The 22,942-nt window shown below is 45.3% G+C and overlaps 1 protein-coding gene across 2 annotated transcripts in view; it reads right to left on the reverse strand.

Moving 5' to 3' along the window:
* Positions 1 to 22,942, reverse strand: part of rbms3 (RNA binding motif, single stranded interacting protein) — a 239,469-nt gene that overhangs the window by 37,161 nt on the left and 179,366 nt on the right. For both annotated transcript variants that reach the window (XM_069516825.1, XM_069516826.1), the window contains one exon: positions 19,076 to 19,155. In XM_069516825.1, coding sequence (XP_069372926.1) covers positions 19,076 to 19,155 — 80 coding nt within the window. The remainder of the gene's footprint in view (positions 1 to 19,075; positions 19,156 to 22,942) is intronic.

Consider the following 22,942-nt stretch of genomic DNA (forward strand, 5'->3'; position numbering starts at 1 on the left):
ACATACACACACAATAGGAACCGCTGCCAGCTTAAAAACGCTTCTTAGACCTCTCACCACACACCGTCATCACTGACACAGCCCAGAATAAACTAGGCCACTGGCTGTACACACTGGGCTGCTGATGCTGCGTCTTTAGGCCACGGCCTCCAAGTGAAACACATTTCCTCCAGTTGTAGCGTCTGATGTGTCGTAGGGGGCCGTTTGGGGGAAAAAAAAGGTTCAGTTATAAATCTGTTGCTCTTTGAAGATCCTAAATTATGGGAAAAAGAAGTAAAGTGTTTTTGATCAGGGTTCAATAACAAGGTGCTCCATGGGGACTCGTAAGTGTTTTTTATGCAGGTTGCTGTAGGAACTGGTAAACACATTAAGGAAGGGTGACCACATGCACGTGATCGAGCGCAACATGACCAACCCACACACATGACGAGCGAGGCAGTCTGAGTTTAGTGAGAGTGAGATGTCTGCTAGCCTCATTTCATCACGTCTCAGTCATGCTCCACTCTGTGCATTTGTCTGGCAGAGACAGTCAAGCCTTTCTGCTCATCAATAGACACATTACCACCCAGTAAAATGGACCAATAAGTGCACGCAGATGTACTTCAGAGCAAGACAGTGCAATTACAACAGCCGTTCAAATTGATGCTTGTTGCAGATTTTGCTTATTAGCACCTCATGCATAAGTAATTATTGCTATTACTGTTGTTTCCTATGGGCCGGCATCTGGGGGAAATCAGCGCTTTGTCTGCGGAATAAAAGCCAGCGCAGCGAGAACACCAGATCTCGCCATTGCTTTTCTTTCTGGTATCCGAAGACAAAGAGAGCTTGCGTGCTCCGGATGGTCTCGCAAGGGGCCAGCTGAATAGCATCTTGATCCATTAATGCAAATAAGTGCATGTATTGTAATACATCAATGTCAGAACGTCATACAGTCATCTGCTGCTCAGAATTGGACCGTGCATGTCTGGCGTGAATGGTGAAATCATGCAGGAATACCCTCAGGCTGTAGCAGGGCTGGCTAAAAGGATTCGCTCAGTGAAACAGGCAGCTTTTCACCATCAAGACATTTACAAAAGAGGCCTCTCACAAGGGCTCGGAGTCAAACTGGGACACCCTCGCTTTGCTCCGAGAGTGTGCAAAGCTCTTGAGGGCGAACAAAGGGAACTGTTCAGCCACTTCTACCAAAATATGTCACTCTGAAAAAGCTTGAGTGAAAGGAAGCTTTCCACTTCCCAATGACAACTTTTGGTCAAAGGCTCCAGCGGATTCTTGGGCTTGAGGTTCCATGAGCTAAGTGTCTCAAAAAAAGTTATTTGGGCAGCTCAGTGTTTTACTGCAAGGACATATTTGGAAAGGTTGAGGAAGAAGAAGAAAGCGGACAGTATTTTATTGGAACGCTGCTGTACTCTCATGCTGCTCGAGGGGATCTCTAATTGGATCAACAACTGTCTGATTCCCATCAGCCAGCTTGACCTGTCTGCCCAAACCGAGGAGGCTGCGTCTTATGGGAAAGAGAGTGAAAAGGAGTGGGAGGGAAAGAGTGAGAGACATGGAAAGACACAAGACAGATACAGGAAAAGCAACAGAGCACAAGGGACAGTGTTCTAGAAATAGAGAAAGAGATAGTTGCTAGAAAAACACAAGACAGGTGGGAAAGACAAATGAGAAGAGGCGTCGAAAAAACTGCAGCCGTATATATATGTAGCCATTTTCAGAGTCAAACAGACAAGCTCAGAATGGCCGCCAACCAGGAAGGGAGGCGGCGGCAGCTTCCCTACAGGGAGCGGCTTTGACGGATCCCAGTCGATAGCTCTCACAACTGCCACGCTGGCCTTGCATCCTTCAGCATGGAAATGAAGACGGTCTGCCAGCCGTTTTGCTGACAGGGACGGCACACATGGCTCAATGACACGGCCTGATAAATGGAGCGGGCGCTGAGAGGAGAGCATGGCAAGAGAGCGAGACAAAGAGGAGAGGGAGATAGATGGAAAGACAGATACGGTGACATAGAGAGACACGAGGAGACAGTGACAGAAGGGGGACGAAGGACAGAAAGATTCACTGAGGGAACGAGTGGCAATCCAGTTTCCTCCCCTGTCTGATCCATACTGTATGGATGAGCTGGGGAGACGAGTGTAGGGAGAAGAATGTCAACAACGCACTGCATCCGTTACACATGCTCTCTGGCTATTGATCAGCCCTTGCTCCGACTCTCCCATAGAGGGCTCCTGCCGCACGCAGGCCTGAGATGATATTATGGATTACAGGAAGGGAAGTGCAGGGACGAGCGCTGGATGCCGGCGGTAGAAGCCTGATCGATGAGCTATTGCGCACTTAACAAGACTAATGTTATGTAGGGAGTCTCTGACATGCTAATCCATCTCTCACTCTCTCCATTCGATTTCATCTCTCTCTGTCATGGTTATCTCCCGTCTGCCTATCTCGATCCTCCATTTTTCTTTCTTTCTTTCCGATTTCATCTCTCTCTCTGTCATTCTTTCTCCTGTCTGCCAATCTCGATCCTCCATTTTTTCTTTCCTTCCTTCTACCCACCTATCCATCCATCCGTCCGTCCATCTGATTTCAGCTCTCTCTGTCGTGTCATCTCCTGCCTGTTTTAATCTTTCTTAATCGTTCTACTTTCTTTCTTTCTATCTCTCTTTCTATATATCTATGTGATTTCATCTCTGCCATGGTTGTCTCCTGTCTATCTTGATCCTCTATTTCTCCTTCTTTTCCTTCCTTCTGCCCATCCATCCATCCCTCACTCTCTCTCTGACATGTTCTTTCTTTCTTTCCTTCTCCAGACAAGTAAACACATCTGATGGATGAGATGAGCTCCATTTGTGTCTGACTCACAGTGAGTCCATACTGCAGCAGACAGCTACAACTGACTGGGACCATCTTATGAGCCTGGGAACACGTTTAAATCGAAGAGGCAGTCTGGGAACATGCAGACATCAATGTGACCTGATCCTCCAGAAAAAGGTGAAGAACACTTAACAAAATAAAGAATTGTAATTACGTTAGCAGCTGGAAAATATGGGTGAATATGATTGCGCCTTCGAGTGTTGGCTCCGAATTAATCTGCTCTTACAGTAAATGTGAGCGCAGCAAGTGCCGCGCCAAACAGGCGGCGGGTTTCCAGCTGTTCGCCATCTCCTGCGAGACGAGCTCTGAGGTACCGGTTAAATGAAAACTTCATTTTAGCTTAATCAGCTAAATCCACTTGCCATTCCCAATGCTAAGGTTGCCGTGGTGAGCAAACAAATAGCCAGTGTATGTGTGCGGGTGCCAAGTGTAATGAGCGGCTCACAGTCCTGCATCCATACATTATAATAACATTTATACAAGCAGACAGTCCTCACCGCATTCATTCCAAGTGGCGTGGCTGAGCGTCACTGGCTCCTGCAGTCAGTCGCGATTTTAAAGTGGCGGTGGCAGATGTTTCTAATGTTGAAGCCACACATGCAGCTCGTCCCTGCCAACATCTTTGCTGCTGCACAGGGTCTCAGTATCAGCAGCCACTTTACACAGCTGGCCAGGGTGGCAATTACAGCACAAGTGTCCGCATTGTGGTCAGTGCTAAATTGTAAGTATGGTACAGTACGAGACTGAAAAACACCACGTTTGGAGTGGATGCGAAATAAGATCCCAGCTACGAAAACACCACAATGTGAACTGGGAGAGTGAGTACGTCAAAGATGGAGCTACGAGCAGTAAGCCAACTGGACGTGTTTGGTTTTGAAGATGTAAGAACACTCATACGAAATGCTTCATGACTTCTTCACCACTGAGGATATTAAGCGAGAATCTTAAAGAACCTACTACATACTACTAACAGCATATATATCTTATGACCTGCAGGGGATTGTGAATCTTCTTGGCCTAAACACTTTGATGGGCTGGTATATCTAAGATCACAGACTGAATTTGTGTTCAGAAGGAAGAAAAGCATTAGTCAGTAACAGAAATAATGCATAAAGTATTAAATAATCTAAGAATGGTAAAAAAAAATGGTTCTGGCCCGTGGAGCTTCTCAGGCAGAGGGACTTAAGAGCAGCTGCTGCCGTGCTTCGCCTGTGGGGGTTGACTTGTGCTGCCACTGTCTGTGTCACTGCCTGTGTGGGCAGACAGTGAAGCTAGCTCTGTCCCTGTTAGCAGAGTATTATAACACTGCCAACGCCTCCAGTGACCCGTGAAACCTCCCATCTATAGAGATGAATCATACAGATGGGCGCTTTGTAATTCAACAGTGCTGCCCGTCCACCAGACCTGCAGCAAAAATAACTCCCTATGACACTGTATCAGAATCAGGATGAATGGGGATTTGAGCTCTGTAAGGACATCTGAGCAATGCAATCTGGGCCACGTTCTATGACTGTGAATTTCAGTTTATTGGGAACGCTTCAAACTTGAAAACATATTCTAACCTCTTATTTTGCTTCAAGTTGAGGTCAAAGTTAGATGGAGCCTTCTGTCCGTGCTCTGTGTTTATTCTGACCGTATTTCTGCACGTCTTCTGAAAGCTAGCGGATGTGGACGAAAACAGACCAAACAGCGCAGTAACACACTACACTTTTTGACATTTATAGATACACAAATTCAGACCTCCAGTGTTGGTCTGCTCATTCTCAAAAGAACAATTGGAGGTTAGGTGCCTCATTCAATGGTACCTTTCCTTCTGAAAGACTTTCCCAGATGGCCCAACAATTCAAACACATGATTTTCTTGTTCTAAGAGAGGGTTATCTAACCTTTGGGCTCCTGTTGCCTGGAAATGGACATTGACATTTGAAAGAGAAGCACAAATACAAGAAAGCTGTATCAGTCCGAGCAGCAGAGTGAAGCTTACAAAAAGGCTGTGTGTCCGTTAACTAGGTTTCCACCGCAGGGGCTTCCAGTAACAACGGTATGGACAGAAAAGAAAATGAAATTACAGCACAATAAATGAATTATCAATAAAGAGCCCTCAATACTGTATCTGAGGGGGATCAATATGCCACAGCCAGGCTGCAATGTGGGCCGACGGCTGAGGGCACGCCTACAGCTGAGGGACCGGCCGGGTCGATAATGTCACTGGGGGTGCTTGACGATCAATGCTGCCAGTGACGTTGATTTATGATCAATGAAAGCGGGGCACCTGACTAATAAGGGAGGAAGGGGTGGAGGGGGGCGTACGAAAAGGGGGGGGGTTCCATAGAGTCCCCTTTACTGTAACTGATTGGGGATCGATGAAGAGTGGCACTGTGGCTGATTAGGGATCAGGCGACTCCGTGGCAGAGGAAGGCAGCTATGTGTGAGAGGATTTGGTCGGCTGCGTGGAGAGCAGCCTGTCTGAGCCGAGCAGAGCTGCAGAGACTGTAATTAAAGCTGTGCTGAAAGGAGCTTTCCACCGGTTGATAGAAGCTGCAGGTGCAGCTCTCTTTGCTCTTTCACTGTCAAAAGAACACACACACAGTCACACTCTGCATGTACACGATCAAACACAGCACAGGAAGGTCTGCACTATTTTCCTGTCTTTGGTTCCTTGCTACGAACCCAAATGATCCGAGTGTAATTTTTGGGGCATAATATGTGAAACGAATTACTTTCAGCAGATTACTTGATCGTGTTTCATTTCAGTGATATGCAGTAATTACAAACAGATGCTGTGGGTTGCTGCTCGTCTCACATTTGCCTTCAGGAAAGAGGTAGGAGTTGCTAATTTCATGAAGCAGTTAGTAACGCTTGTTCTTAAATAAAATTTAAAATGAATCTTACACCTGACAGACAAGTATAAACTCCCACACTCCCAAAAAGCAAATCTGCTTTGGCCCAGATTTGGCCCACACTGCCACACAATCATCATTCCACATATCCCGTGAGCTGATGGCACTTGGGCCGTCCACTCCTGTTTGCCGGATCTGGGCCAAATGTTAGCCACGTGAATGTCCCATGTCAACCAAAGGTGGCCTGGATTTGTTTTGAGCCATTTGGGCCATATTCACCATTTACCACATGAGCCACTTTAGGTTCAAGATTACATGTTGCCTAGAACACAGCATGTTTGCCAAAAAAGACCCACATCCAGACTCACATCCATTTTCTCCGGGCCACAAGAAGGCCAGAAGGGCCACATCATTGCCTGAAGTGGCCCACATCTGTATTCTATCTGTGTTGCTTTGTTTTTAATGAGACAATCTTTGTCAGGCTCTTGAAAAAAATCCTCTCAATTTTATTTTAATCTCTGTGATTCCTCTGGTAATCTAATAAACACGGGAAGGTACAGACGTGGTTATGAAATATCTGGAAAATTTCATATTACTGGCTTCAGCGTCATAAGACCAAAAAAAAAGGAGAGTTAGGTCCAAATTTAGACGCTCACCCCTTCATCTGTGCTTTGTCAGACAGATCCCTTCAGAGAGGAACGGTGCATCAGACGTTCGGGCTCATAATTCATTCATTTCTTAGGTATTCTCTTTGTTCTCCAGCAGCGTTGACACAAATTTTCCTCTGTCTTTCAAAAAAAAAAAAAGTTGCTGACAACAAACCTCTTCTAAGGAAGCTGCAGAATCTGCTGGTGTAATTAAGTAGATATTACAGTGTGTTGTTCAACAATACTGACATTTATGAAATTGTTTTTGATTTGAATGTGAAGGTCAGGCTGATATTTACATGAATAATTAATTCTCAGAGAGACGTCCATTTAAGGTTGGCGCCATGTATGTGTGTTTTTATTCTGGGATGTGACATTAATATTAAATCACCAGCAGGGAGCAATTTGCAAAGGAAGAAATATAAAAATAATGATTTAAATGAGAGTCCTGACCACAGTTTGACCCCACTTCCCTCCTGTATCATTATTCTATTGTTTTCCTCTCAATCTTTCCTCTGATTTAAAGAAAAAAACAAACAAAGATGGTCGCTTGTTAGCATGAAAAAACCCACTTAGCAAACTCGTCAGCTTTATTTAAACTAGTTTCGATAACTACGCCCTGTCGCCCCCTTGAGAGAGCGATATCAGAGCGATAACCAGAGAGAAAGGTCGACCTGTGGAGGACAACTTTGAGTAAGTCCTTGCCTAAACATCTCAAACGTGATGAAAGGCTTTGTTTTTCTCAGTCTGCGTTAATGGGCCACAATCGATGTGGGAGAGCTGTGTTTTTTTCTCCACATGTCCTGACCCTTGGGGAAACACAGGGAGGTAATGTGGGAGGGGAGCGGTATCGACACACAACATCAATATCGCTGGGATTCACAAGCGGCAGCGTGCTGAAGGTAACTCCTTCTAACTTTGTGTTTAGGTTGTTTTCAGGACTCGTCAGTGCAGCATCAAGGTCGCAGGGTCAAAGGGCCTTAGCGTCAGCGTGGATGGTAAATTAGCAGATAGAAACCAAACAAATGCTAGAAACCGATGATATACATCTGGATTCAGCTCTAAAACAACCCATCTGTCCTACACACGGGCGCAGACACACAGACTCATTCACTTACACAATGCCAGGAATGTGAGGCAGTGCTGCAGAGGCAAGCACATCGCCACGCTGGCTCTCATCTGTCACCGGCGGCAACCAGCCCGCCAGCCGCCATGATGTGCAGCTTAATTGGGGGAGCTGATGAGGTCTGATGAGGCCGGTACTTATTGAATTCCCCAGCCTGTTATTTAGACAATGCTGAAGAGAAGTGGCCTCCCTCTTCTCTCCCATCCTCATCCATTCACTGTCCCGGCAGGGGGCTGCTGGCTAATCCACTCTTGTTTGTAATGGCTGTGCGAACTGAGGGGATTTGGACACGCTCTCCCCTCGCTAGCGCACATCTAACACACTCCACTGTTGATTTTACTCCATAATGGGGCCTATTTGATGAGTTAACCAGATCCCTACACCCATCCACCCATCTCAACCGCTCTTTGCCCGCCTCTCCATTGTGTGTCTGTGTGCACCCGTGTGTGTGTGTTTTACGGGGTATTGTAGGATAACCAGACTTTGAAGCGGTTTTTCTTTCAGCAAACCAAAAGCAATTACCAAATCTAAGATCTGGCTGTGGGGTGTTCACTGGTTTACAGTGTGTGTGTATGTGTGTGTGTGAACGAGAGAGAGCGCGAGAGAGAGAGAGAGCGGAAGTTGTGGAACAGATGGCTAAATGGCAGAACAACAAACTTTCATTTCTGTGCCTCAGACTGGTGAAAGAGATGGAGACTGTGCCGTCACAGAGGGGTTCCAAGAGTGTGGCTCAGTATGGGACAGCACATCAAACTGCATTAGAACAAAAAGCTTGTGCCGTGTGTCTTTTCAGCACACAAGCATAAATGATCAGGATTTAAAACGTAAAGTTTGGGTTGTAAAATTCAGCATCTGGGTGGTCGGACATTTATCTGCACCAGCTGTAAGGATGACGGTCTCCCAGAAAGCAAATTTACTGAGATGAGGACCGGCCAGAAAAGCTGCAAAACAGAAAATATCTGACACATATTAAAAAGGCAGTCATATTATTCTAAAACTGCCTGAAACCATATAAAATACAGTATAAAGGCATTGTCTTTCTGATGTATGTATCACACTGTGCAGAGTAGGTGAGATCCTGCTTCCCCAGCTCTTTGTCTGCCACACTGTGCATTACAATAAGCTGTCAAAATCTCTGAAACAGCGTTATTAAAAATGCTTGCAGTATTTTTTTACTCCTTGGGAGTGTTAAGAGAAGCTAATAACACATCCAATAAAACCAGCTCCAACCCTGCAACTAAAAATGATCCTAAATGAAATAAACCACGGAATAACTGGTGTTTCCAGGGGCATCGACAGACACAAAAGGCCAAATTGTATAGATTAGGGTTTATACTGATGAAGAGGAGGTGGTGGAGGGAGTTCCTGTGTTAAAGGCAGCAACATTTAAAAGCTTACATGGACAAGGTACAACCTGGAGAACACTAGGGGCACGGCGAATCAATATCAGCCCGACTCAGAAATCTGCTGTATAATCCTTGATCTCTAAGGCCATTTGCTTTGCAGCCTGAAATTGGATACACCCTGACTGCATCCCCCTGACACCCCCCGCCGCGCCGAGCCCGCTGCTCAACTCCACAAATAAGACATCCTGAGAAATTGATCTGGATGCATCTGTGGCAAGATTACGTCTCGGGCTAAAAGAGAGATATGACTGGCTCAAGGTAATTCATAAATCTGTGTGTCTATGTGTAAGACAGCGCCCGGTGAATGAGAAAACCTGGAGGTAGCACTATCATAACGACATCGCCGCTATCTGGAAGACTCCTGCAGCAAAGAGGCCTTTAAGACAACACCTTTACAAATGCTACGGGCAAATGACAAACACTGAAAAACACCGTTATTCTACATGGTAGCAGGGCTGTCATCTTTTTTTTTTAATTTCGCCTGGAAGCAACACGTTTTATGGTGTCATGCAAATACATTCAATGACCTGAGTGAGTCAGTGTGAGGAGTAGAAATGATTTTCTATTATTTTTACCTCATCCAGGAGGTTTTCACCCCTGACTGTTTGTTGATTGGTTGTTTTGTTTATTTGTGAGTAAGATTATGCAAAAAAAAAACTACTTCACAGATTTTCACAAAACAGTACGGGGTCAGGGAGGAATCCAAAAACACATTTGGTGCACAACTGGATCAGCAGGCAGATCCACACATTTTTTTTTAACAGATTTTTTTTTGTCAGATAATAATTTGTGAAAAAATTCAGCAGCATTTATGGAGCTGATATCTGCGGGAGTGTGATATTTGATGCAGCTTGAATTAATTTAAGTACATACTGAGTGACAATCTAGTTTGTTAGTAGGATTGAGGGGGGGAGGGGGTATACTATGAGTTAGTAGTGTAGCACTTGAACCTTTAAAGTATTCAAAAATGTTTTAGGAACTCAACAATTCATTGCCTGACCTATTATTGTTCCATCTTACCAGGTGAAACTAAATAAACCAAAAACTCCTCTTTAAGATGAAAGCTGCACTCCACTAACACTTTCTACTGTGTAGCAAGCAAGACGTGAAAAGTAAGATGTTTTTAGGAAGAGTATATCCTCAGGTGCCTCTCTGCCGTTGGAGCAGGCTGTCTAATATTTTGTTTTATTCCCATGGTGGTGTGTATTGTTAGAGTGGCAGTTGTTGGACTCTCTAAGGCCTTTAAGCTCCGCGTTTTCCCCTTATTACTTGGTGCCTGGTGGGGGGACAAACAGCTGCAGAGAGATGTGGTGCAGCACAACAGGGGTGGTCCCCTGATACCTCGAATTCATACTTTCCACCTGACGCACAGGATAGAGAGAACAGAGAGCTGGCAATTACCAGACTTCTCTCTATATATACTGAAACCGCGGCTGGCGCGTCTCTGCTGTACTCCACTATGAAGGCTGTCTTAGGGCCAAGCTTGAGGTAATGAAAGCAACACACTCCTAATGGACTATTGATGTGTGTGTGTGTTTGTGGGCGTGTGTGTGTGTGTGTGGATGTATGGGAGGAAGACGGAGGAACAGAGCGAGAGAGGTTTGAAGAACAAAGGGAGGAAAAGCAGACTGTGAGAAATCATTTCGTTGGCGTGTTGCTGTTGTTTTCTCTCGGTGCTGTGTTTTTGTTATGGCAGAATGATGTGCATGAGGCCAGTAAAGCTAAATCTGAGGAAAAGCAGCACATACAACATGCAAGTGTGATCCAACAGCCCTGATGTGCCGTTCAGCTCGCCAAGGAAAGTGTCTGAGACATGAGGTCAGTTAAAACCAGGTGTTTTTCCATCGGCCTTCACCCCAAACCTGCAGCAGCTCCCATATAAATACACTTGTGTAAGGAAAAGATGCACATAATCCTCGGTGGGAACCTTATCACCAAATGGAACATGTCCCACTCCTGCTGGTTGAGCGTGTGGGTGTGTATGCATGTGTGTGTCCTCCCCTGCTGGCAGGCGGTCGGATGAATGAATGGGCGTCCACTCCTGGAGGTCCAGTGGCGCGACAGAAATAACTCTGCTGACCACGGTGACCTCTGCTTGTTCCCACACAGCCCGCGTCCTGTTCTAATGGAGGCACATGCTCTATTTTGGGGAGGAGCAGCCACATTTATCTCACTGCCCTCTGTGTCCTGGGATGGTGACAGTGACGTGCTCGGGTGTAACTGATGCTTGTTCTTCTTCCCTTTACTTTAAATTTTTATTTATTTATTTATTTTTTTTTAACCTTGCTTCCCTGACGCAAGCACACACAGAATACAATCGGTCTTGAGGTCAATTCTGGTCAGTGGGATGACCTCGAACGCCACAGCTCCCTATTTTTGTTCACCTTCAAATGCATTCCTTAAAAGCACACTAAACACAACAGTGTGGGGAAAAAACAAATAGCTGTCGTTTATCAGACTCATGTGTTGTGACAGTCAAACCTAATATAGAGAGGGATTGACCTGGGAACCACAGAAAGCAGGCCGGCTGAATTGCTTGCATACCACAGAGACCTTGGAGCATGATTATCCTCCTCAGCAAACTTAATCTTCATTCAGGAGGACGGGGAGGCTGGGCGAGAGGGTATAAGCCCAGTGACCCACTGTATCTGCCGAGAGCCTGAATATTAATCTGTGCAAAAGAAACGCATCGCCCCCAGTGCTACATTAGATTAAGTTGACTAATGGCCAAAACCTGGAATCTTGGGATACACAAAGATAACATGCACATCACAAGACTTGAATCCTGAGGTGGTGGAGAGCCGAGGCGGAGGGCGGGAAGAAAAACCTGCAAGTTGTTTTGCTCCTGACTGTGACGTCTGCAGTCAGATTAATGAGTTCCAGAACTTTTCAGAACAAAATTAAAATAATGTATTTTTAATAACTATACTAAAGTATTCCACATCCATGAGCATTTTTGCTTCAAGCCTGGATTAGATTTCTGTTCCAAACATTTCCACTTTGATAATGAAATTCAAACTAAGAGAATGAAAACTTAGAAGAAAGAAAAACTTTGTCATTACTCTCAGCTGTCTTCATGGAGTGAATAAAAGAGAACAGGCTGAACACATGTCAAACAAAAGAGGAGAGCAAAAAGTATTAAGTAAAAGCAGCCTCAGGTGTTTATTTTGCTTGCACTAACACCGTGTGCACTCAGCTGCATCCAGTAACAAAGATGAGCATTTGGGAGAAATGAGCAGCTACGTGTGTGTGATGTGCAGAGAGGACGTACTGTAGATGAAAGACGGCGGCGGCAGGGACGATAAGAGAGGGAGGGACAGATGAGAGAGAGAGTATAAAAGCAAGGGCAACACATAGTGCAAGGAGAGCTATGGGGGGGGGGGGTGAAAGGGAGGAAGATAGGAGAGGATAAACATGGTGGACAGCTGGCCCGGGGTCAGTGAGGTCAAGCTCAGGAAGCGGTCACACGGTCAATATCATTCTTTCATCTGCTCTGTTGCAGATGCAGCAACCTAAACTTTACTCAAATTTAACCTTCCAACAGCTCAGGTTGGTCCAACTTTCACTCGCTTCTGCTTCCCTGCACCACCCATCACTCTCCCCCCCCTCTGCCCTCTCCCATCTGTTCTCTTTTATCTCCCTCTCTTATTCTTGTCATATTTTCTCGGCTTCTAATCTACGTCTTTCTATCACACTCCCACTATATTTCTCTCCATTACTCTGCCCCCGTAATGTATCTCTTGTCTCCACGTATTCTGTCTCTCTTCACATTAGATGTGGTTGAGTGGAGAGCAAAGTCAATCATTTCTGCCTAAACCCCTCCAGGAGCCGACGCGCCTCTCCTCTGCCTAAACAAACTTTGAAGCCAATCAAAGGACTGATATTATTTTCTGTGGAAGGGGAATGCAGCAGGTGAATACTTTAGATTTTGGTGACGGATCCACTCGGAGCAGCTCCTCTCTCCTCCTCTCTGACTGTTGGCGTCGCTCATGACTGATACAGTTCAGCAGCAAAACAAACAAAGCGTGACAAATCCAGATTATTGTCTGTGGGCGAGATAAGGTTATAATGAGAAAGTGCAACAGGGGGAAATTGATCCTTTTTCAGGAAGCTGTCTGAATTACTGGGGATGCCAATAATAACTTCCTGTGTGTCCTGCCTCTAATGGAAGTCAGGTGAAGTCAGGGGTGGTGCGGGGGGGTGAGAGAATGGTTCACGCTGAGCGCACAGATTTCATTATGATGCAATATCCTGAGGAGTGCATTTGAGGGCGGGGGGGGGGGGTTGGTAGCTAATTATTATCCGGGGGCAGAGCATATTGAAAAGCCGTCTGCATGTCAGTGAGGATCACGAGCACAGACAGAAATATAGCTAGTTCACACCCGGTAAATGAATTATCAATGTGGGATGGATTCGACCTTTTGTTTCTAATAGGAAGGAAAACATTAGATATAAACAATTCACAGATCAGCAGCCATACATGACGCACAGATGCATCATGGGAAACAAATGAGGTCGTGTTGGGAGAGGCAGCCATGTCTCAGACACTCTGACAGCCACGCCACCAACCTACTTGGCTGAGAGTTAAATCTACACGCCATAGGGGAGAGAAAAAGTCCTGTCGACAGGCCAGTTATTAGCCAGGGGAATGTGGGAGGGATTGCAGAAATTAACATGGATTACTCAAGTATGACTGACAGTTTCAGAAGGGCTTTTTGTGACTTACCAAGTGATTTGGGACTCGCCTTAATTCAGCGAGGGACGTTTTAATACCGCGGGCTGTCTCTGCTATCTTGGCACCGTTGCCTTGGTGAGGATGCCAATAGGGAGTGGATCTTTTTCTGCAACAGCACCCCCAGCAACAGCTCCCCCACCCTCAGCGGCACAGGCCTCTGCAAATAATCACGGGGATGTGTTGTCGGGTCCAGCACTTGGGCTCAGCACAGACGTTTGGTAAAAGGAGGGTGGGGGTTGCCAAATAGTGGCCCCTGTTAACTCTGTCTAGCATAATCTTGACAGCTGCAGTAATTCTACAGAAGGCCCCAGTGTCATCTGGATTTCTGACAGAGAAACCAAGACTATGATTTGGATTTTTCTAATGCAATGAAACTTATAAGGGTATGGGAAAGTGCACCACTAATCTCCATGAGTAAATTAAATTTTGAGACACTAAAATAGCAATGTTACACTTTGAAGCTGAAAAGTTTCAAAGGACAGAGACGGTCACAGCACTTTGAAAAGAAATTGTAAAAACAGATAAGGTTAGAGAGAGAAATGCCAGAGTCCTGTCTAAAAAAAGAAGAAGAAGAAACAGGAAAGCTTGTACATATTGTATGTTTCCGTTTGGTTCCATCTCCCAGGGCCACTGTGGCTGCTTCCTGATGTGGTTTTCATTATTTATCCAGCGTCTATTGGACGATATTGGAGCCAACTCTGAGCTCTGCTGCCATATTGGCAACAACAGCGATGGCAACGGAAGTGAAAAGGAAGAAGCTGCATGTGCTACCGAACATTCGGTCTGGACTGAATCACCGTTTGCACAGTTAGACATTCGTGGGGATGTTAGATTCATCAAAGTCTGCTGCTGCTGCCATTCTTAGCAATTCTCAACATTACCTGCATCTGAAAACAGTCATTGTTTATTTGACTCTTTTTTGACTGAAATTAAGTTAAATGGCTCAAAGACGAGGGAGAGGAGCAGCACATGCAGTGTATCCAGTGTTATCACTTTCCTTTGTGCCACTGCAGACACACAATACGTGCACATGAGATTGCTCACCTGCCAAAGCCAAACAGTGGCTAATGTGTCTCCGGTTCGAATCAAATTTACCATAGGGTGTCATCTCTAAGCTGTTTAATGCATTGTGGGACGCAAGGCTTTAATCAGCGAGGCTCAGTGGAGCCGGCGGATTAAATCACTTTTTATCTGTGCTTCCTTTGACTTTCCTACTGCTCAGGGTTGCCGTGTAAATCATAATGCGTCCCTGTTGGGCTCACTTCAGCATGGGTCATTGCTGTAGTCACAATTCATAAAGTCCATTTATTTTGTAAATTGAGTAAAACCACATCCGCCGAGAAAAACACGGATAACTCTTCATTCTCACGTCCAACAACAAAGCAGATTGTTCTCTGAAAAGAGGTTGGCGTGTCTACATGGGAGAACGTGTCCATCTATCTGTTTGTGTGTATCACCTATACATGCACAGTATTCGTATTGCTGCAAAAACACACACACACACACTACATGCCTACTTTGGCATACATGTCCACGTTCCTGTATATGGAGCCTGTGCACGAGTTCCTCTCCGTGTGCGGGTGTATGCACACTCACATCCGACAACAGCGTCAGGCAGAGCGGCTGCCGCATTGCACAGAATAGCTAAACAGCTGTAGTGCTCCATCAGGGGCTATCGATCATGTCCCTCTCTCTGAATCACAATCAGACGTGGGCAGACCAGAGCGGCTGGAGCAGGCCTCAGTGACTGGCTTGTTGGACGACTGCTACACACCTCTCATATCAACCAGGCCTCGCCAAACAAACCTGACCTGGATAGCTGATTGGACGCATCTATATGTGAGCGCTGCGGTTCGTGGTTCTGTAGAAGTCGCTGGAATCCACAGAAGTGAATTCGTTTCAAGTTCTTTTTGTAGAACTTGTTTTAGAGCGGAAACGTATCTATAAGGATGAATGTCTTGATATAACACCTAACATACATGAAACCATATATTGTATCTGTGTGTGACTACATGAAAATTAGACACGATCTCATTACAATCCTAATGGTAAGAATAGGGAAGCTGTTTGAGAATCATTAGCTGCCATCTGCTATCGTCCCTCCACACTGTATATCAACTCAACATCTCATGTAATCACAAGGAGGTTCGATGTTATTACATTAAAATTTAAACAGGAAGTGTATGGAAACGGCCTATGGAGCCATTAGCTGCCATCTGTTAGCATCACCGCAATCTTCTGCTCTGTATATGCTCCTCCTCCATGTGTCCTTGTGTTATCTCCAAACTAATAGCCAATATGGTGACTTCCTTTCTGATTAACTTCCCCATGGTCAGTTGAACGTAACATATGACCGGGCACATGACGTCCACGTCATGTTTACTTCCTGGTGTGTGACAGGAAAGGTTATAACTCAATATCTTTTTTTGTATCGCCACTGGACACACCTGAGGAGAAGAGGACAGCTTTAACAAGAGCAACCCCCATCTTGCACGCACACACACACAAGCACACACGCACACACACACACACCTCTTGACACGGTGTGACTGAGTGGCTAAGCTGGATGTGCAGAGGCTTGTCAGATATGGGCTTGAGAGGATTGTTGAGTGCACTTGGTACACTGAGATGAGTGTGTGCATGTGTATGTGCATATATGTTAGCTGAAAGTGTTCTCATGCATGTGTGTGTGTGTGTGTGTGTGTGTGTGTACCAACCAGGCTACCATGTGTGTTCTAAATGCTAAATGGTGGAAAAAAAGGATCCCATTAGCATTATATGGATGTTGACATTCCATTCAGGTCAAAGTTATTGGTGCATGACTATATTTGTGCTTATGCGGTTTGTGCGTGTGTGTATGTGTCAAGTCTCACACAGTGTAGTAGTCATGGCTGTCACACAAGCATGACCATGCATGTGCACGCACAGACGCGCACACACATTCACACACACTCCCACTGCTTTGCCGTGTGTGGCGGGGCCCCCCCCAGGGGGTGCCGCTGAGCTGTCAAAGATGGATGGATGAAGAAGCTGCCCTGCATAGCAAGGGGCTCTGGGGAAATACCACCAACACGACACACACGCACGCACGCACGCACGCACGCACACACACACACACACACACACACACACACACACACACACACACACACACACACACACACACACACACACACACACACACACACACACACTGACACATCCTCTGTCTGCACACAAACACAGTGTGTATATGTTTTCCACTTTAAAAAGCATAAATTTGAATAAACATGCATGAATCACAAACATGTTGTGAGAACCCATGACGTGCACACTCACATGCACGTCTATGAAGGGCGAGCCGCTGCCTGTGTGAAAAGAGAAGCAGCCGTGCGGTTCTCTGCAGAGGAACATGTGAGTTTGATAACAGAGGAATGTCCAGAGATTTCCATTTAGCAGACAGACGGTCGACATGGACAGTGTCAGACAGCAGAAAAAACTAAACACACTTCATCAATCGCACACCCTCGGATGAATTGAAACTTATGGGGAAAGTATCAAAGGAATGATAGAGGGAGCTTTTATCTATTAGTATTCATAAATAAGACTGACATCCAAGGGACAACATTTTAATATCTGAAGCGTAACAATAAATCTTGGTATAAACAATAACTCTTTTTTATTGGATTCTGCCTTATAAATTAATTTCTGGGATGTGGAAGCGAGTCATCACAGATAAAAAGAAGACAGACAGAACCGGAGACATGAGGGATCCGACCGTCCAGCAGATTTTTCAACAAATTTCTGTCACTCGTGTGTAAACAGTTTTCATATGCAAAGAGGGGTTTTATTGACATTTCTCGTGAATTCGCGTTTTGATTTGCTTACAAATGACGTGGTTTAGATAATTTAGATAGAATGTCTGATCATATAACTGCTGGTGTTTAACCAGGTTCCCAAATCTCAGGAATTTGTTTTGTCAGTGCATTGTTATCACAACTGATAGAAATGATGGGGCCCCAGTTGCAATAAATCATAATTACCATTTTAATTGATAATGACTATGGTTTGCATTGCTTCAAATCATACAAAATGACACAACACAAGGAACAATAATAGTTTTTGGCAATTCCAGTCGTGTATGGTGTGTGTGTGTGTGTGTGTGTGTGTGTGTGTGTGTGTGTGTGTGTGTGTGTGTGTGTGTGTGTGTACTCTGGCGTACAGCAAAGGAGAGAGGGGGGTTTCATGGACCTTTCAGGATGAGACGATTGTAGCACCAGACCAGAGTAGACCTTGTAAACTTAACCATTCTTAATTCCACAGTAGGATTTCCTCGATCGGGGCAGTAAATCTCCTGAACAATCCATTAACAATAATAAAGTCTGAGCAGCTGGGAGATGGACCCTTAAAGGGGAAGGTCAGCCCGATATTACAGCTTTAAAGGTTTCCTATTATGGCTCAACTTCAATATAACCGCTTACCTTGCCTTTAATGGCCACTGGCTACGCAGCAGCCGAGCGTACATGGAGATTCTAAATCCAGACTCTACTAAATATCACTGGATACTGGAGATGGTTCCGAGCCACTGGTTGGAGGTGTGAGTATTGTTAATAACATCGCCCCGGGGGTGAAGGAGATCTCCTCGCCCTGTCTGTCCTGCTGGGGCACATGGGAGTATTCAAGCTCCGTAGCACCTGGCCCCGAAAAATGCTTGGGCAGCATTTTCATCATCCTTGATTTTCCCTCTGACTATGTCTTTGATATCTTTGCTCTCCTTCCACCTCACTTTTCTTTCTGCTGTCACCTCTTGTCACCCGTAACTCCCTCAGGGACTTGCTGTGTTCCGTCCAACATTGCAAAGTCTTTGTTTCAAACTTTAGGGACATGGGACGCCACTTCGGATGCAGGATAAAAGATTTATCTGCCATTGCACACCACGTGGCGCTATCTTGTCTCTACATGTGTCTCGATTTTGTGACATTCTTGCCTGTTCTCTCCTTGGCCAAGTTTGTTCCTATGTCTAGGGTGACTGCAGAAAAAAAAAAGAGAGTGGGAGGACAGAGCAAAAGAGAGCAGGAGAGGAAAGAGGGGAGAGTGCAAGCTCTTAAGTAGATTGCAAGAACAGCACAGAGGCATGAGTGTGAATATTAAACGGGTTTTCTCCTGCCCGAGAAGTTCCAGCCTGCAGCAGCAGCAGAACCTCCGGCACTGGGGAGGGAGGGAAATGGTGACAGAGGCAGAGAGAGAGGCAGCGGTCGAGACGTATGGAACCGTATAGGTGAGCCAGCCAGCTCCAGGTGTCAGAAACAACGGTGTACACAATCTATCAAGCTGTCCGGCACATCACAGATGAGGAATTACCATAATCGAATTAGAGAGGAGGTTTCTCGTTGCAGAGGTGATGATTTTTCAAGAAAGGAAAGGAAAAGGGGTGATGTGAGAGTAATGTAAGGCAAAGGAGAGGAGACTCACCTGGGATGCCTGGCGGGGTTTTCAGGTATTTTCCATTGAAATGCTGTATCACTACTTCACATTTCTCTGTGGACTCCATCCTGCAAGAAAGCAAAGCATGGGATTTGATTTAAACACATTTAAAACACATGAAGGACACACACAGCAGCAGTAGCTCACCGACCATGGTACCGCTTTTTCAAAAACGGGGTATAAGAGAGTCGATTTTATAATTTCTAATTATTTTTCTAATTATATGATTTCTTGATGACCACCCAAAGCGATAAACAGTCTCACACACACATTCATACAGTGCATCTATGTGCATCAATCACACACCAGGGGCACTTTGGGCTTCAGTAGCTTGCCCAAGGACACTTCAGTGGAATAAGGGAGACTGGGATCAAATCACCAACCCTCTGCATTGTTGTTTCTCTTTTACGCTGCAACCCTACAACATGGAGCTTGAGGAAAACACTGGTCCCCACGACACATTTACCACAATGAGGAGTCACCCACTCGACTGTGAGCTGCATTATACTTCTTTTCATTCCAAAAACTGCTCTGGGACAACCCAGAGTCTGTCTGTCGGCTGCGGAACAGCGTTGTCTGCATGAGTCACAACTTCATATTGAAATTCAGCATTTGCGGGGGAGAAAGAGTTGTCAGGCAGCCTTCCCCCCTACCTAATAAAAGAAAAATGATAGAAAGACAGAGAGAGCAGGCAGGGATGCATATGAAAGCATATGAAGGGTTGCAGAAGAAGAAGAAGAGATATAAGACAGTGTGGGAGGGCAGAAATGAATCTGGATGTGGATCAAACGGCGTGTACGAGCCAAGCAGCTGACCGCGAGGTGGGCTCTGATCTCCCTCGCATCGTATGTTTGCAGACATTAATGTCCAGACACACATCACATCAAAACACAAGTCAGGGATTTAAGTAAGCTATACTATGTGCCAGCTTATGATCTAACTCCTCCAACCTTACACATTGTAAATTTACGCATTAGCCACATGGTACACCTGGTTTTAATATGACAAAGAAACACACCTTCATTCCTGTCCTCATATCTCTCAGTGTCTTCATCTGTAACTTGGCTTTCATTGCTCACAGCCTCTCTTGTGGACTTAAAATACCTCTAAGGGATGCAGCTTCACAGTTAAGAGATCAGAGCAATACTGATATTTTTTAATTGACAAGATATTAAGTGTGAAATGGGGAGAGAGAGAATCGGGAAAGACTCACAGCAAAAGAGCTGAACACGAGGGGCGCCCACCCAAACGAACACCTGACCTCCCCTGGACTGTTCTTATGAGCTCTACCTGTGACGTACCACTAATCCTTTATATCAAAAACCAAATATTATGATTATAATTCGTGCAGGGTCCTTTTCTTTTATCTTTTTCTCTAAAAATGAAGAATGAATCTGTTGTGTTGCTCCACAAAAACACAACCACTATATTATTTGCAGGTGTGTTATCAGATTGTTTTAACATATGAATACAAACAGCTCATATTAAAATGAGACGGTTTGAAAACCAGGCCTGAGTGATTCCTCTGTCTTTATGGTGACGCTCTCTTGGAATGTACAGAATTCATTTCTTTTCAGATTTTCATGCTTCATTCGCTCTCACCTCCAAGAATACTCATATCATCCTGTCAGCCTCTTACTTCTCCGTCCTCTGTCCCTCATCCTTCTCCCATCTCTTCCTTCATCCTGCTTTTCTTTTTTTCATATCGTAGCTTCTTTATCGCTCTCTATGTCCCATCCATCTTACTCTCGGCCTGTCTGCACCTCTCTTTTTTGACGTCTCTCTCATTCCTCCCCGTCTCTCAACCTTGGTCATTTCCTCCATCTTTCACCGTTACCCTCACTCCCTCCCGCCCCATCTCTCTCACTTTACGTTCCCTCCTTTTCCTTCCCTCTCTGCCCATCCTTTTGTTTCCCTCTGTTACGCCCCGTCCACATAAACATCTTCCTCCCTTTTCCTCTCCCGACTTCTCTTTTTAGAATATGATAATCTGTCACACTTCCCGGCATCATCCATCTCTCCCTGACCCCGTGTCAGACCTTTTCCGCCATCGCTCTTTCTTTTCCCTCCGTCTCCGCCACCACATGGACAGCTGATCCTCACCGGCCAGAGTGACTCAGCAGATGACTTATTGTGACAAGTGCCATTAAACACATCATCAGTACTCAGCAACAAGAAATCACATCATTAAAAACACAGACTTTCAGCTGATTCATGTGCAGAGTATTTTTAGAGAAAAGAAACTTCTCAAATGTTACACATCTGGACGAAAGCAGCTATATGTCAAATGTGCCAAAATAAAAGAGTCTTAATTTGGTATAATAGGATTTAAATGAGTCACAGTTCCACAGGAACAAGACAAAAGAGCAGAAAGCATCTAGTCACAACTAAAAAACACTCAGGGTTTAATATGGAGCTCAACATTATATTAAAATATTGTCCCCAGAAGTGGACAGAGATGTCCAAGATATAACAAAATAAAACATAACATAGGGCTAAAACTGTCAATGTGGCAAAACTAGTAAAAAAATAAAAATACAATTTCATTGAATATACAGTATGGTGCATTCATGCTCCTCATGTTCACACACAGCACTGCACTTCATCACCGTTTCACAAACATGCCAATAACCCAATTCTTTCACATTAGGAGCCAGCTCAGTGACACAGAGAGGATCTGCATGACAGCTAACACACAGCTAACCTCTCTATCACATTTTATCTCTTTCACTAAAGCCTAACAGCCCAGTACATAGTGCACACTCCACTTAGTGAAGTAATGATTTATGTGCAAGTGCTGTTTTAGAGATAATCTTTTGGGATGTTTTTGCTGCCCGCCTTTTAACGGAGGCTGAAAATCAGGCTGAACGCATCACCCTTCTCCAGAGCTTCTCTAGACTAGAAGTGCTCATGCTTAACTTCTCTTGCTATTCCCCAGCGCGCTTTATCCTCCCCCCTCTGGCGATTCACTGCTTTGCCTCCCACTCGACGCCGTCTCTCCTTCCCTCTTTCTCCGACAGCGCGGCGGGTAATGTCGACAGGAAACAGGTGGGCAGACGAGGAGTAAATAAGGCAGGAGTCTGTTAGGCAGTCGCTGGGAAACAAACCGGTCAGCCAGGCTGTCTATTGGTCAATCAGACTTTTGGGGTAGTCAGGCAGTCATTGAGCTGGCCAGGTAGGCAGTAAAGCTTTGTGGCTGTTCTCTGTGTTCTCGGTGTGCTGCTGGTTAATGGAATCAGGTGCTGCTGTCTGCAATGATTAGTGCTGGGGCTGCGGTAATGGGCTCTGATATCAGTAATGGATCGGCCCACAAACACTTAGCTGGGTTTACTCTCTCTAATGCTCCTCATGGCCCGGCCCTCAGCAGCTGTCTGTCTGTCCGCCTGTCTGTTGACACAGCTAACGCCAACTCCCCCATTTAGAAAACACCTTGATCCTCCTTCTTCTGTCTGGCTTCTTTTTCTGACCTGTAGTTATCACATAGCACCGTTCTCTTTTATTCCTTGATCCATCCAGAAACAATAGCACCTCCTTTCATCCCTCCTAAAACACCACTTATTCACTTTTCCACTTTTTTCCCCAAACACCCGCGTTCGCCACCTCACGATTCCTCGATTTGTCTCCATCACATTCTCCCATCACCCTGTTTTCCTCTTCATCTTAACCTCATTAGCTTCTTCTTTTATATTCAGCTATTGTTTTCTCACTCCTCTCCCTCTCTCCTTCTTCTTCCTGCCGTCTCACTCTCTCTTTCCATCATGTCTCCTCCTCCTCCCGCCGAGGGCTGGTTGAACAGGTGGCCTGTGGCAGCTTGCTGCTGTGCTCTGCTTGTCGGTCTACAGGAGGCCTACCTGT

Source organism: Paralichthys olivaceus, chromosome 20, assembly GCF_024713975.1.
Source record: "Paralichthys olivaceus isolate ysfri-2021 chromosome 20, ASM2471397v2, whole genome shotgun sequence".
NCBI lineage: Eukaryota > Metazoa > Chordata > Actinopteri > Pleuronectiformes > Paralichthyidae > Paralichthys > Paralichthys olivaceus.